Source organism: Barbus barbus (assembly GCF_936440315.1).
Source record: "Barbus barbus genome assembly, chromosome: 39".
Lineage (NCBI taxonomy): Eukaryota > Metazoa > Chordata > Actinopteri > Cypriniformes > Cyprinidae > Barbus > Barbus barbus.
In genome coordinates, this window is record NC_136717.1 from 18,208,771 (window position 1) to 18,222,511 (window position 13,741).

The 13,741-nt window shown below is 38.1% G+C and overlaps 1 protein-coding gene across 1 annotated transcript in view; it reads left to right on the forward strand.

Moving 5' to 3' along the window:
• grip1 (glutamate receptor interacting protein 1) overlaps nt 1-6,342 on the forward strand; it is a 269,102-nt gene extending 262,760 nt beyond the window's left edge. The window contains exons 23-25 of the mRNA XM_079398707.1: nt 2,872-3,105; nt 3,193-3,339; nt 3,766-6,342. Of these exons, the coding sequence (XP_079254833.1) occupies nt 2,872-3,105; nt 3,193-3,339; nt 3,766-4,029 (645 nt within the window). The 3' untranslated portion in view covers nt 4,030-6,342. The remainder of the gene's footprint in view (nt 1-2,871; nt 3,106-3,192; nt 3,340-3,765) is intronic.
• The last annotated feature ends 7,399 nt before the right edge of the window (nt 6,343-13,741 follow it).

Below are 13,741 nucleotides of genomic sequence, written 5' to 3' on the forward strand. Positions count from 1 at the left end.
AATTTTTTGTTTTGGATGCGATTAATCGTGATTAATCGTTTGACAGCACTAATTTATTTATATACTGTTATAGTATTATTTATTGATATTTTTAATTAGCTTTTATTTTTATATTTTGATTTGCATTAAAATTTTTGTTTTAGTAATTAACTGTGCTTTCTACTTCATCTTTTTCCAGTTAATTTCCAAGGTAATGTTTTACATTTTCGTTTAAGTTTTTAAGATCAAGTTTTTCAGCATATTTATTGTATTTGTTTTTTTTTTTTTTTCCCTTGATAACGACACTGCTGGAAACCCCTACAAATATCCCATTTTTTATATTTTGGTTTTCATTTGAATTTGTTTTTAGTAATTTAGTATGCCTTTTAAACATATCTTATTTCAGTTAGTTACCAAGGTAACATTTTTTATTTTAAGTTTTTCAGTGTATTTATTTCTTTAACAACACTGCTTGAATCCACTAAAAAATAATAAAGAATTCATTGGTCAGAAACATTAATGAAAATTACATCATCAGTAACGCTTTCAGAAGCTAACTTTCAACAACCTATATTTTTCTTCTGAAAAAAACAAAAAGAAATTAAATGCATCAGTACAAACACCTTTTTGTAAATTAACAATTAAAAAAACATTTTCACTCACTCAGACCTTGCAAAAAAAAAATAATTTGAAAACTAGGTTGCCGTCATTAGACTAATGAACAAATTCTGGCTATTTTAAGGCTATCACACTGTTATCGTTCCACATGTTGTTATTCAGAAAAAACAAGTGGTGAAAGTGTTCGCCTGTTAACAGCACAGCCTGCTGTGAAGAAAATGTGCTCTGACGGCACAGGGATACACTGATATCGGTCTGATAAGCGATATCAACAATGAGTTTCTCATTGTGGTTTTCTTCCCACCATGAAGCAGATCCTCATCTAGTGGGATGCTTGACTCTACTGAGAACTGAATATGCCAATAAGAATCGAAATATTGGCACATTTGGCTCTGCCTGAAAGTACATGGAAGCATCTCTCATCAACCTCGACAACATGTATTCGCACACAATGTGTTCAGCTGCAAAGGTGAAATTCAGGTGACGGATTCAATACATTTCATTGGTGCAAAGTTCGAAGTGTTTTTACAAGTCAGCTTGGTGCAAACGAGATTAGATTTAAGAGCCTTGAAGGATGAGAAACAAAACAATGGCTTCAGATGACTTAAAATCATTTGGATTGTACTTTTATTATGACTTGGTGGAGCTTGATAGTGTTCATGCCTAAAAATGCCTTTTAATGTGGAAGAAATATGGGTTTGGAACAGCATAAGGGTCTGTAAATAATGACAGAATTATCACTTTTGCATGAACTATCCCTTTAAATACTATAAAAGACTAAAAATGTGGATAGAACAGTTTAACGATTAAAAGAACTTCTCGGAAAATGGCTTTAGCCTCCTGTTAATTAAATTTATTTTTGTCAGTAGATTATATCTGCTGTCATGTAGCACATTGTTGGATTTGACATGCTTTGTGGCCAGCCTTGAAACGTTTCATGAAATCAGATTGATTTTCTTGCCTTCGCTTTATCAGGTACCTTGAGTTAAACGCAGACCACGAGTAGCCGACGGCGCAGAGAAGCTTTTAGTACTCAACGTTAGGAAAGCTCTTCACTTTCCATCCCACTTGTCTGTGGAAACACAATAAAATCAAAAGCCTTTTCCGCTGAATGTACCCTTTGGCCCTAATTGGATTCGATGAAAGTGTTTGCCTCTGGTTTGTGTCAGTAGAATGTACTATTGAGTTTGAAACGGCCCGAAAAACATTGTACGAAAGTCACACGTTTTCATTTTTCACATGCTGAATTGACTGAATGTGGTGTCAAGGTGCATGATTTACATGTCTGATCACCAGTTTAATGATTTTTTTACGCTGCTTACCACAAATGCATCGGCTTGGAAGAGTTTTCTCTTTTGTGTGGTCACCTGTCATTAACCTGGAATCCCCATTCCGTGCAGTTTGAGTGAGATTCACGCAAACTAGCAAATGACGGTGGATTGAAGAGAACGAAGGCATGTGGGCTCATGCTAAGCATGATGGAAGAGCTGCAGCAAGGCTTATTGTTGTGGAAATATTTTAGTCTTGTGTAGTAGTGTCCTCAGCAAAAGCCGAACCAGAACCCGGTTCTTTTTGAAGATCATCTTCAAAGGACAAGAAACATCTAATCAAAACGCCCACCGTTCATAATGTTTGTTTAATCATTGCCATGGCTTGCCATGGTGGAAGTCGAAGTGGTTCAAACCACCCATTAGTGTGTAAAAATGCATGTTACTAAAAATGTGTGTATCGTTGTCCATCAGCATTTTGCTTGTAAACATACTAAACAAATGTAACACCAACTGTTAATGAAATGCTTTGTCACCGTCTGTACTGTAACTGACAATAATGAGTGTTTATGGGTGTTTTACTGTCAATGTTACTATCGTTCAAAAGTTTGGAGTTGGTAAGAATTGATGTTTTAAAAGTATCTGAAGCTCACCAAGCTGCATTCAGTTGATCAAAAATACAGTTAAACAGTAATATTATGAAACTGTTTTTCTATTTTAATATTAATATTTGTTTTCAGGATTCTTTGATAATAGAAAGTTCAAAATAGAAATCTTTTGAAACCATATAAATGTCTTTACTTGTCACTTTTGATCAATTGAATGCATCCTTGCTGAATAAAGTATTAATTTCAAAATAAAAAAACATACTGATTCTAAACTTTTGAACAGTAGTTTTGAACACTAAAATTTACTTAAGTGTGTTTTGAATGCATTTTGCTCTATAACCTTTACAGCACTTATATTTATTCATACTCGGCCCCGTTCCTCATGGTTTTCCCTGTAGGCCTCCATCATGTCGGGCAGCTCTTTGAGTCTAAACCACGATCCTGCGCCCACCCGAAGCCATCTGGGCCGCCAGGCCAGCTTTCAGGAACGTGGCAGCAACAAACCACAATACACACAGGCCAACCGCAGCAACACGTTGCCCACCGATGTCGGCAGAAAAGCTTTCGCCATGAGGAGAATGAAGCAGGAGATCAAAGACATCATGTCACCCACCCCGGTTGAGCTTCATAAGGTGGGAATACAGGGTTTTTTTGGGGTTATTCTTGATAAATTGGCTATACAGCAGGTTTAATGTGTGTAACTGCCCCAACATTCATAGGTGAGCCTTTTGAAAGACTCGGACCTTGAGGACTTTGGGTTTAGCGTGTCTGACGGAGTCTTGGAGAAGGGGGTTTATGTAAACAATATCCGTCCAGGCGGCCCTGCTGAAATCGGAGGACTCAAGCCATACGATAGACTGCTGCAGGTGAGCTGCTGTGATGCAGACCAATGGTATTATGCAACAAGTACATAATGGCCCAAATTACACCCCCCCCCCCAACTTTTTTTTATTTTAAGAATTATTTACAAATTTTACAATAGTAGTGCTCTATGAAATGTTTTATCCCCCCCATTCTGTATTTTATAATTTAATACTAAAATGTATAACTAGACATTCGTATTGCTATTTAATTGTGTACAGCCCTACTTCAAAGTTAATCATCCAATTTTTTGCCAAATTCTGTTACATTTCACATTACTCTGTGCCAGATTCTGTGACATTCCGCATTATACAGTAAATTCCATTTTCATGGCTAGATTTCGTAATTCTGTCTGTTTTCCGTATCGTTGAAATCATAGGGCCCTAAGTACAGAAAAAGTGATCTAAATTTATGCTTGCTTTGTGCCACAGATAAACCACGTCCGGACTAGAGACTTTGACTGCTGCTTAGTGGTTCCTCTTATAGCAGAGTCTGGGAACAAACTGGATCTAGTCATAAGCCGAAACCCGGTTTCCTCACAGCCCTCAGAACTGAACCCGTTGTCCAATGACGAGGCAGCGAACTGGACTGACCCCGGGGACCCTCTCGAGCAGCCCGCCGCAGGGCTGGAGCAGGGCCAGCACAACTCCACGCTAACGGGACTAGAGGACAGAGATCCCAACAAGACTTTATAGCAGAACTCCTCCTAGGTGCCTGCAGTGGAGCGCTCCTCCTCATGGTGCTAAAGCGAACCCTCCCCTCCCTAAATCGGCTCCCTCTAGTGGAGGAAAACGAGAGGGGCTTGTTGTCCTATAGCACACACCCAGTCCCTTTCCTAAGTCAGAGCATGAACCACCATGACTAAGAGGTCCTTTCCTGACGAGCTGGGTGTGTTTTTACCCTGTGAAAATGGCGGCGAAGACCACACTGACCTCTTGGAAAACCAAATTGTGGAGAAAAAAAACCTGAAACAGTGCCATCCTTAATTTTTATTGCCAATAAACGAGAATAGTTTTAAGGAGGACTCAAAAAAGAATGCATAAAAGCAACACTGAAACTTTTACTTACTTCGGACTGGCCACTCTGTGATTGTCCGTATTTGTGTGAGTTTGAATGAGTGTGCGCGTGTCCCGAGACTGTATTTCTCAAGCCTCCACGAAGTCTGTCAAAGTTCCACGTTAGAAACACAACTGTCGATGCTCCTATTTTGTGATACTGAAACACAAGTGTGTATAGTGTATGTCCGTGTATTTCCTTCTATCTGATGCCAAGGCCAGATCCCTTTTCTCGCTCGATGAGAGAGAGGATACAGCTGGGTGTGGGGGAAAAAAAATAATCAGCACAATGAATTCGGTAGCCATTTTTCAATTGTGACTGAATGTGGGTTATAGCCTAATGCATGAGACCTTTTAATGAACTATTTTGTAGTACTTCTGTCCGAAAAAAAAAAAACACAGGCGCTTGGCTACATACAAAACACCATGTTTCGGTTCTCTGTCCACTATATCACCGTAAATATGAAATCCAATGTCGCTCGTATAAGGAGAGGGTGGCACAAAGGCACCTTATCTTGAAATTGGACAGATGTCTATTTTATTAATAGAGACGGATGATTTATAAGAGATGCGTGTGATTTTGAGCGATGGCTGGTTAGCATGAGGTCGCTATCGACTGTGTACCGGAGCAGATTGATGGCACGGAGAAGGTCATTCGGTTCGGAAACTCTTTGTACTTTGTTAGGTAACCGCCGTAGGTCTGTGGTCTCCAGACACTCGCCCCATATTTTGAGGAAATCCATCATTGGCCCAAAGGATAGAACAGCTTATTTATTCCAACATCAATCTCCTAAATGAAAACGACAGGCGTTCAAGTAGGTACTCGCATATTGTTTACTCCGCTGTCTGTGATAAATGAGAATATTACGACAAACAAATTCATCTCATTTGCTTAAATTTGCAGTATCCACTTATGACAAAAACGCAAGCATGGGGTTGATGTCCATGAGTAAAAAATAATAATAAATCCTGAAAAGACTTTTGTATTCCTCCCCACATTGTTTAAGTAGTTATCAATCATTATGGTAATTTGTATATGGTACTGTTATGGTTTTTATATGTCTCATCTGACATTTTTTTCCAGACTGTGTAAGCCCAAAGGGTACGCAATCCATTTGTAAAGAGAAAAAAACAAAGTGTCAAATCATGAGAGAATGGATTCGTTCTACCGTATGTGGTAGACCACTAAACATCACATTTGTAGCTCTACTTGGAATAAAATTGTTAGTAAAGAAAAATAAAATGCCATAGGTAAGCTGCTAATGGCAATGAAGACCCTCACCCACCTGTGTGAAACTGTGCTTTTGATTGAGTGATGTCACCCTCGTTGTCAGTGCTCAAAGATCCTGTCTACTCACTATTTTCAAATGGCACATTGTGGTCCAACTCCTGAACCGAACAAAAACCTCATCAAGTCCACTTGATGGAGAACGTTTGACGATGATGAAAAGGTGTCTTTCGTTGTTGTTTTATTTCAGATAAACTTTCAGGTACAAACTCATGCACCGAGATGTTTCTCAATTCGCTTCATGTTGAATTATGGTTTCCAAGCCCTTATTCAAAAGTTAGTTGTCACTTTCATTACGCTTTCCTTGACCTATGTTTGTGACAACACTTTGCTGTGTTACTGCAAATACACTCTGGTCAAGTCATTTTAATGTTCCATCTGTGGAAACGTTTAGTGAAGTCGAGCACTGCCAGTTAAAATAGTGGGTGTCCATTTTCAGTATACAATAATTTTATGATTCAATGTCACAGTTATTTCCCTAAATTATTGTATTTTTATTTCTAATGGACCGGTATTATGAGCTGTAAAGTATTTTTGTACAAATTTAATACTTTGTTAGCATGATGTTTATCGTCTATGTATAAATTTGGGGATTCCTACAGCTGTAATCCTTTGTATGGCCGACGAACAGAGAAACAATAAAACAACATGCCGAGTGAAGATATAATACCGAAATGCTCTTTTGATTTAATCTGACATCTTATGATGCAGGTAACCCCTGCTACTCACACTGACATAACAGTTCAGATTTAGGACACAAATACAGGATCAGTCTTTACTATCTCTTAAGTGCGCATTGGAAACTCATTTCCAATTTGGGTGTTTATTACGGCATGTCACGTATTCAAGTTAGAAACATGATGTAGCCTAAACAAAATTATATAGTGAACAATAAACTCAAATAACATCATCTGAATTTGAAATGATAAATAATAGAAAATTTGTTTCTATCACTTGTTATGATTGCCTCCAGCATTAGCAAAATAAAGCGCAAAGAGGGTCACACACTGGACGAGAAGCACCACATTTTAAGAAATTTGCCTTCAGCATCACCACTCATATCATTTTCCATTTAACTGCATTTTAAATTATTTGGGATAAATATTTGTACATACTGATTTCACCCTTGGCTGCAAGAGTGCACTTTCCACTAATAAATTTGATTCTTGAATAATGTCTATGCTTCATGTGAAATGGCAATATTGATTGCTCTTTCTTTTTCCGTTTGCACAGTTTTTGTTCCAACTAAATCTGAATTGAAACTCACTGATGCCATTTGGTTCATTTTCGAAATTAACTTTTGCCTGTATAGACCTACTATTCTTTGAATTGCCTCCTTAAAGGTGACACATCATAAAAATCTGACTTTTTCCGTGTTTAAGTGCTATAATCAGGTGTCTGGAGAAAATAACAAGCCGCTCAGATTTCGCTAATATCACCACCCCTTAATCTGCACGTTCCGCGCAGCCATTGTGTTTTCGTTTATCAGTTCTAACACGTTTATCAGTTCTAACGCCTTGGCGAAAGTTTGAGCAAAGCATGCTAACTGTTCTGTCTTTGGCTGCACTGACAAGCACAGAACACTGTCCCAGCTTCAGAGACAAGAAAGCAGTGGATATATTGATTTATTTACTGTATATTACACTGCTGCCATGCAGATCTAATATGAACATGCGATTTTACCTTCACAGACATAACCGACTGTTTTAGTAACTTGTGTGTTTTTAACTTGTATTTGACAGTTTAAAGTGAGAATGGGTTGGCTTTTTTAATGAATGTCAATGGCAGAGAGGCATCAATTAGAGTTCAGTACGTTACTATTTTGTGTAAGAAAAAACTACAAATTATTCAGTGCATGAGTGACCTGTCTGAATGAATCAAACTGAATTGTGAATGTTTTTAGACCTTTAGGCAAACCAGTTTAACTGATTGGATCAATAGTGATTCATTCATGAATCTTACTGATAGAAACACAAATGATGTTATTGCTGAGAAAATGATTTGTCGGGTCAGTATATGGTAATCATCATCAGACAAAGATCAGTAATATTTTACTGGATCACAGTTGTATTTTACTGGGGCCCAATAAAAAGTGGATTATCTAAAAATAAAAAAAACAAAAAAAAGTGGTAACTTTGTTCATATTGGTCAAACATGCTGTCGAGCGCAAGAAAGAAGGGTGTTTTAAGCAAAATGAATTATTTGAGAAGTCCGGTGTCATCAGAAATAATCTGCCATAGGACCCCAAGCAAACCCATTGGCTCAAAGAACTTTTATTGCCTGATTACATTACGATACGTGTCAAAAACATATGTCATAGCCATTAATGACTATTAATGTCTGTTTTTGTTAGCTTAGCATACAGACAGCTGATTATGTAGAGTCTGCAGACTTGCTGACTGCCATTTCACTACCAGATGCTTTCCATTCAGAAAAGCATTTCCAGCTCTTGTCTCCCTGAGTAAGCAAGTGGTAAGTGTCGTGATCAAGGAGCAGTGCTGATAGAGTGGGATCGATCTCACTATCTCTTCTCTAAGAAGCTCAGATACTTAACCATTAAGCTTTCACTTGTTTGAACCATTTCTACCCCTGCAAATTATAAACAGCTTACAGCTTGACAAGCACCAGTTCAATAGCAGCTTCCCTAAAACTACTCTGGCTGTGTCACGTTTGCTGTTAATAGGGAGAGCTCCATCTGGTGATCACTCGGGGTACAGACTCCAAGGCAATTATGATTACCAAGGTTGTTTTATCTTTCAAAAGCTTTTGGTGGTTTAGGAATTTAAATCTACTGAGCGGCTGTTTTTGTGTAACAAGAATTACTCTCTATAACGAAGACGAATGGTGCATGTTGGAAATTTAAATAAGATCTAATTTGGATCACACCAGCTGTTACAAAAAACGCCTTAAATTAAAGATAAGCTATATTCCTCTGCCTGCATGATGATTTTAAAGACTTTCTTAGCCTTAAAGGAATAGTTCACCTTAAAAGTACACAACCTTAGGCCATACAAGATGTAGATTAGTTTGTTTCTTCATCAGAACAGATTTGGAGAACATAAGATATGTTCTTCAGATTTTATAGACTCATTACAACACTTGCTCACCAGTGCACCTTCTACAATGAATGGGTGCCATCAGAATAGGTGTCTTGTAAAGCAAAAAGCTGCATGTTTGTAATAAACAAATCAAGGCATTTATAACTTAAAACTGTAGCTTCAAACACAAGTGCTCTATTCATAGCATTGCTTTCTCAAGTGAAAAAGTAGTCTCGTCTGAATTAGGAGAGAAATATGCACAGATCAAGCACCATTTAAAAACCAAAACATTTCTAAATAAATATGTTGGTGGATTTTGATGTGAGAAGACAGCAGGGGTTGTTTTGTTTTTTTCATGGAGGAAGCATTATTATGGATTGCGAACCAAAATATTCACGATTTCAAGTTGAAATCCCTTAATTATAGATTTGTTTCTTAGAAACGTGCAGATTTTCACTTCACAGTTTGTTACTTGATGGACCGGAGTGATTTGTTTTACTTCTTGTCATGCTTTTATCAGCTGTTTGACTCTCATTCTGACAGCAACCATTCACAGTAGATCTATTGATGAGCAAGTGATGCAATTCTAAACTTCTCCAAATCTGCTTTGATGAAGAAACAAACTCATCTACATCTTGGATGGCCTGAGGCTGAGTACATTTTCAGCAAATTTTCATTTTTGGGTGAACTATTCCATTAAGATTGCTGGTAATGTAACTATATTAGCCTGTAATAGCTGAGATGGTGTAAAAGGAAAAACAAGGATTGGAAATGGAAAATGAGCCACTGCTATGTGCCACATGAAAGAAATGATGTGATGGAAAGCATCCCCTGAATGCGATAAGCCATAAGGTTACTCAGAAACACCTGGGAATGGATACAGGGGATGCAGGAGACAGTGTACTTCCAAATGAATTATGTGGCTATTTCCCTGAGGCTGGCTCCACATAGACTTTAATGAAATGCTGTGTGGACTCCATAAAGAGCTGGCTTCCACCTTAAGCTCCTGAGGGAAAGCAACGGGCAGTGGTGCATTTTCTTAAGCATGCCCAAGAGAGACTGTGAGCAACTTATGCAGCAACTCTAGCACTATCCGAATCCCACAGGCATGTCATTACATGGTTGAACCCATCGGTAAAGCCCATGCACAAAAAAGAAAGACAACAGTATTCTCTTTGGAGATGAGGTTGTAATTAAACCTGAAGGAAATTACTTTGCAACCACTTCTGGGGTTATAGAATAAGTGGAATATTAAAAATAGCAAAATGAATCGTCTGAGAATGAGCATGTGTCGGTTAAATATGAGGTGGAGCTCTCCGCAGGGTCTTTTACTTACTTGCGTTAGCTGATTAGCACCACAAAGGAAGGAAGCAGGTGCAGGAAACCCCTCTGAGAATGGAAAAGAGATAATAGAAGACTGTGTGGATTCTCGAACGTACCTGTTGGGAAATTTAAATTAAGGCGTTTGGAATGATTTATGTAAAGTAGAATCGTGATTGAATTTGGATGTGTGCTAATTCATGTCCACAAGTCCTCCATCTCCTGAATGACCTGTGTTGTGGCCTATAAATTTATTTCTAAAATCTACACATCAGAAAAATAATCAAATTAATAAAAAATGGTTTATTACAACACCATGTGACAAGTATCATTTGGTATTTTTCTTGTGTAGATTTTGAACATAAGTGTCCTCCTTTTTCTTTAATATTTCATTGACAATAACCGATTGTCAAGGCATATATTAATTTGCTATAAGCTATGTTTGGTACATAGGTTGCGAAATTTTTATTATTTTAATATATTAAAATTTAAAGTTAACCTGATCAAGGAAATAATGTGACTGAATTTATGGGGAAACTGTCTGTTTTTAACATTTGAAATAACTAGAATGCTGGTTCTCTTATCTTTTCAGGGTATATTTAATATTCACACAGATTGGAGTTTTGCATAACATCTACTAAAATCATCAAAATGATCTTTAAGGCAGAATAATGATTAAAAAAATTCATTTCTTGACTGTGCTGAGGACATCACAATGATATGTGTAAAAATATGATTCTTAAAATTATTTTAAAACAATCATACATACATGTCCATAACAGATTACAATTTCACCAAGGAAAATATCCTTCCCTTGTAATACCAAAAGGGTTTAATATATAAGCTTAGCAACCAGCTATTATAGGCTATAAACTGAAACCAAGCCATTTTGATGTGAAATGTATCCCCAATTATAAAACGACCCATATAGTTGTCAAAATTGGCTATTAATTATCAAATTGTTGTATTTATATGGTCCTTCAAAGCTGTTCAAAGAATAGGCTCATGTAAAAACAAACAAGGTAATGATAAACACTATGATATAGGTCTTAAATGTATTCATGTGTCATATGACATTGTGGTAATTTTTGGTATTAAGTATTTTTCGGTTATTTGTTTGGAAAATGCTTTTATCCGAGTCGTTCACAAGCTGCAGGTGTTGCTCTTAATCATTATCTTCTTCATCACTGACAAACGGTAGGACACGTTCGGGCTTCTTTTCAACTGATACGTAAACATTTCTACTTTTGCTGCGGCCCAATGTGCCTACTTATACTACGCCCTTAAAGTATGTACTCTTCTGATGAAGAAAAAGTACACACTTTTGAGTGTGTAGTAGAAGAGTACATACTATCACCACACACCTGCGTCTTTACCTGACCGCTCTGTCTCCCTGTCACTGTAGACTGCCCTGTCAATCATCTTGTCACCGTTAACATCCTCCACATTTAATTTCATTTAACTTCTGCCAGTTTCGGGTCTTTCCTGCTCATATTTTCTGCATAATGATGCAACGACCAAATGGATGTTTATAAAAGTTCAGATTGCTGTTTGCAGATTAAATATAACGCTCTCGGTTACTCACGTAACCTCGGTTCCCCGAAATGAGGGAACGAGACATTGCTTTGGGGGAAATACATTTTCCTCGAATATTACTGAAGCCTTATTGAATCACGCCAGTGAAACTGGCCAATGGCGTTCAAGCGCGCGAAATATGAGGGGGCTCGTCACTATATAAAGCAGCGCTTGTACGTCATCCATTCAGAATCTTTGACTGAAGCAACTAAGCATTGTAAGATCCTGAGCTCGGTGACACGGCAATAAGAGCAATGTCTCGTTCCCTCATTTCGGGGAACCGAGGTTACGTGAGTAACCGAGAGCGTTCCCCTTCAATTCGGTCACTCAACATTGCTTTGGGAACGTATAAAATCCCGCCGTGTCACAGCGATGGAGCCAAGCTGGACTATGTCAAGTTTCACATTCGGAGCCGTAATGAGAACGGCAATGATGGCGCTCTCAGTAAACACAGCTCAGGTCTACAGGACCTAGTCGAAACCATGTAAAGTCAGGGGCGCGGCAGCTAGACGATGCCGCGTCACATCAGGGGCGGAGTTAATATGGCGTTCCGATCGGCTCTTTAATATGACTTTGCTACATGCACTCGTCTCAATGAACGTCTCACTCAACGTCTTATTTTTTTTTCTTTCTGCTATTTATTCCATTCATTTTAAGACGCAGACGTCACGCAGACGTCACGCAGACGTCACGTAAATCACGCGTGGCAGTGAAGTGTCGAGTCAGACGTCACGCGTCATTCACGTGTGGCAGTGAAGTTATTAATTATTTTTTTCTCTAACACGTATTTAACACTCTACTCAACATGGCTCAGTGCAGTGTGCCAGCGGTTGCGATCGGTTCTTTTATGGCGTTCCGATCGGCTCTTTAATATGACTTTGCTACATGCACTCGTCTCAATGAACGTGACGTCTGCGTCTGCCGAACGTCTCGTCTGCGTCTGCCGAACGTCTCGTCTGCGTCTGCCACATCACTCGTTCGTGTGCCGAACGTGACGTCTGCGTCTGCCGAACGTGACGTCTGCGTCTGCCATAGTCTGCTGCAAGGGCGGTTTCCAGCACATTCCACTCACTCATTCTTTATTATTTTTTTTCCCACTGATCTTCAGTTGTATTTAATTAAGTGATTTTACCTGTATAGCTTTTATTCCAAATAGTAATGAATTTACACAAATGTTCATGTTAAAATATTTGTTTGCCATTGTTTCTTGTCAACATATGCACAGATAGCCTACTTATCAAGAAATCATGTAGCCTAGGCTACTATTCACCACTAGGAGTCTTCTCATTCAGCACTGCGGGAAAATAATTTGGCGTTAGAAATCCAGTAAAATAAAAAATAAAAAAAATAATCCATATTAATTTGTGAATATTTTAAATGTTTAATAAAGGGGCAAAACGTCATAAACAAAAGTCAAATAATAGTTTACAAACTATTTTAAAAAAAGTTTACAGTCGTTTTTTTTTCACCACAGGTGACTTATATATAAAAAATAGTAGCCTATTTTTCAATTCTATTCTTCTATTTAAAGGATCTACAGAAAACGCGATCGAGTTGTCTGTTTTCTAGTCTACCAAAGTGCTGTAGCCTTTTAAAACTATATAAAAAAACACAATAACAACCCCAACAATAAGCTATAAAAATGCAATAGCCTATATCAAGTTTGTTTCTTCGTATTTCTATCTTTGTGGGGGCATTTGGCCCTCAAAATGTGGGTTAAACAACACACACACAATATCCTATATATAAATCACAGACGCAGACATCACGTTATAAGACAGACGCAAGTGTCACGTTCATTGAGACGAGTGCATGTTGCAAAGTCATATTAAAGAACCGATCGCAACCGCTGGCACACTGCACTGAGCCATGTTGAGTAGAGTGTTAAATACGTGTTAGAGAAAAAAAATATTAATAACTTCACTGCCACACGTGAATGACGCGTGACGTCTGACTCGACACTTCACTGCCACGCGTGATTTACATGACGTCTGCGTGACGTCTGCGTCACGTCTGCGTCTTAAAATGAATGGAATAAATAGCAGAAAGAAAAAAAAAATAAGACGTTGAGTGAGACGTTCATTGAGACGAGGCAATGTAGCAAAGTCATATTAAAGAGCCGATCGGAACG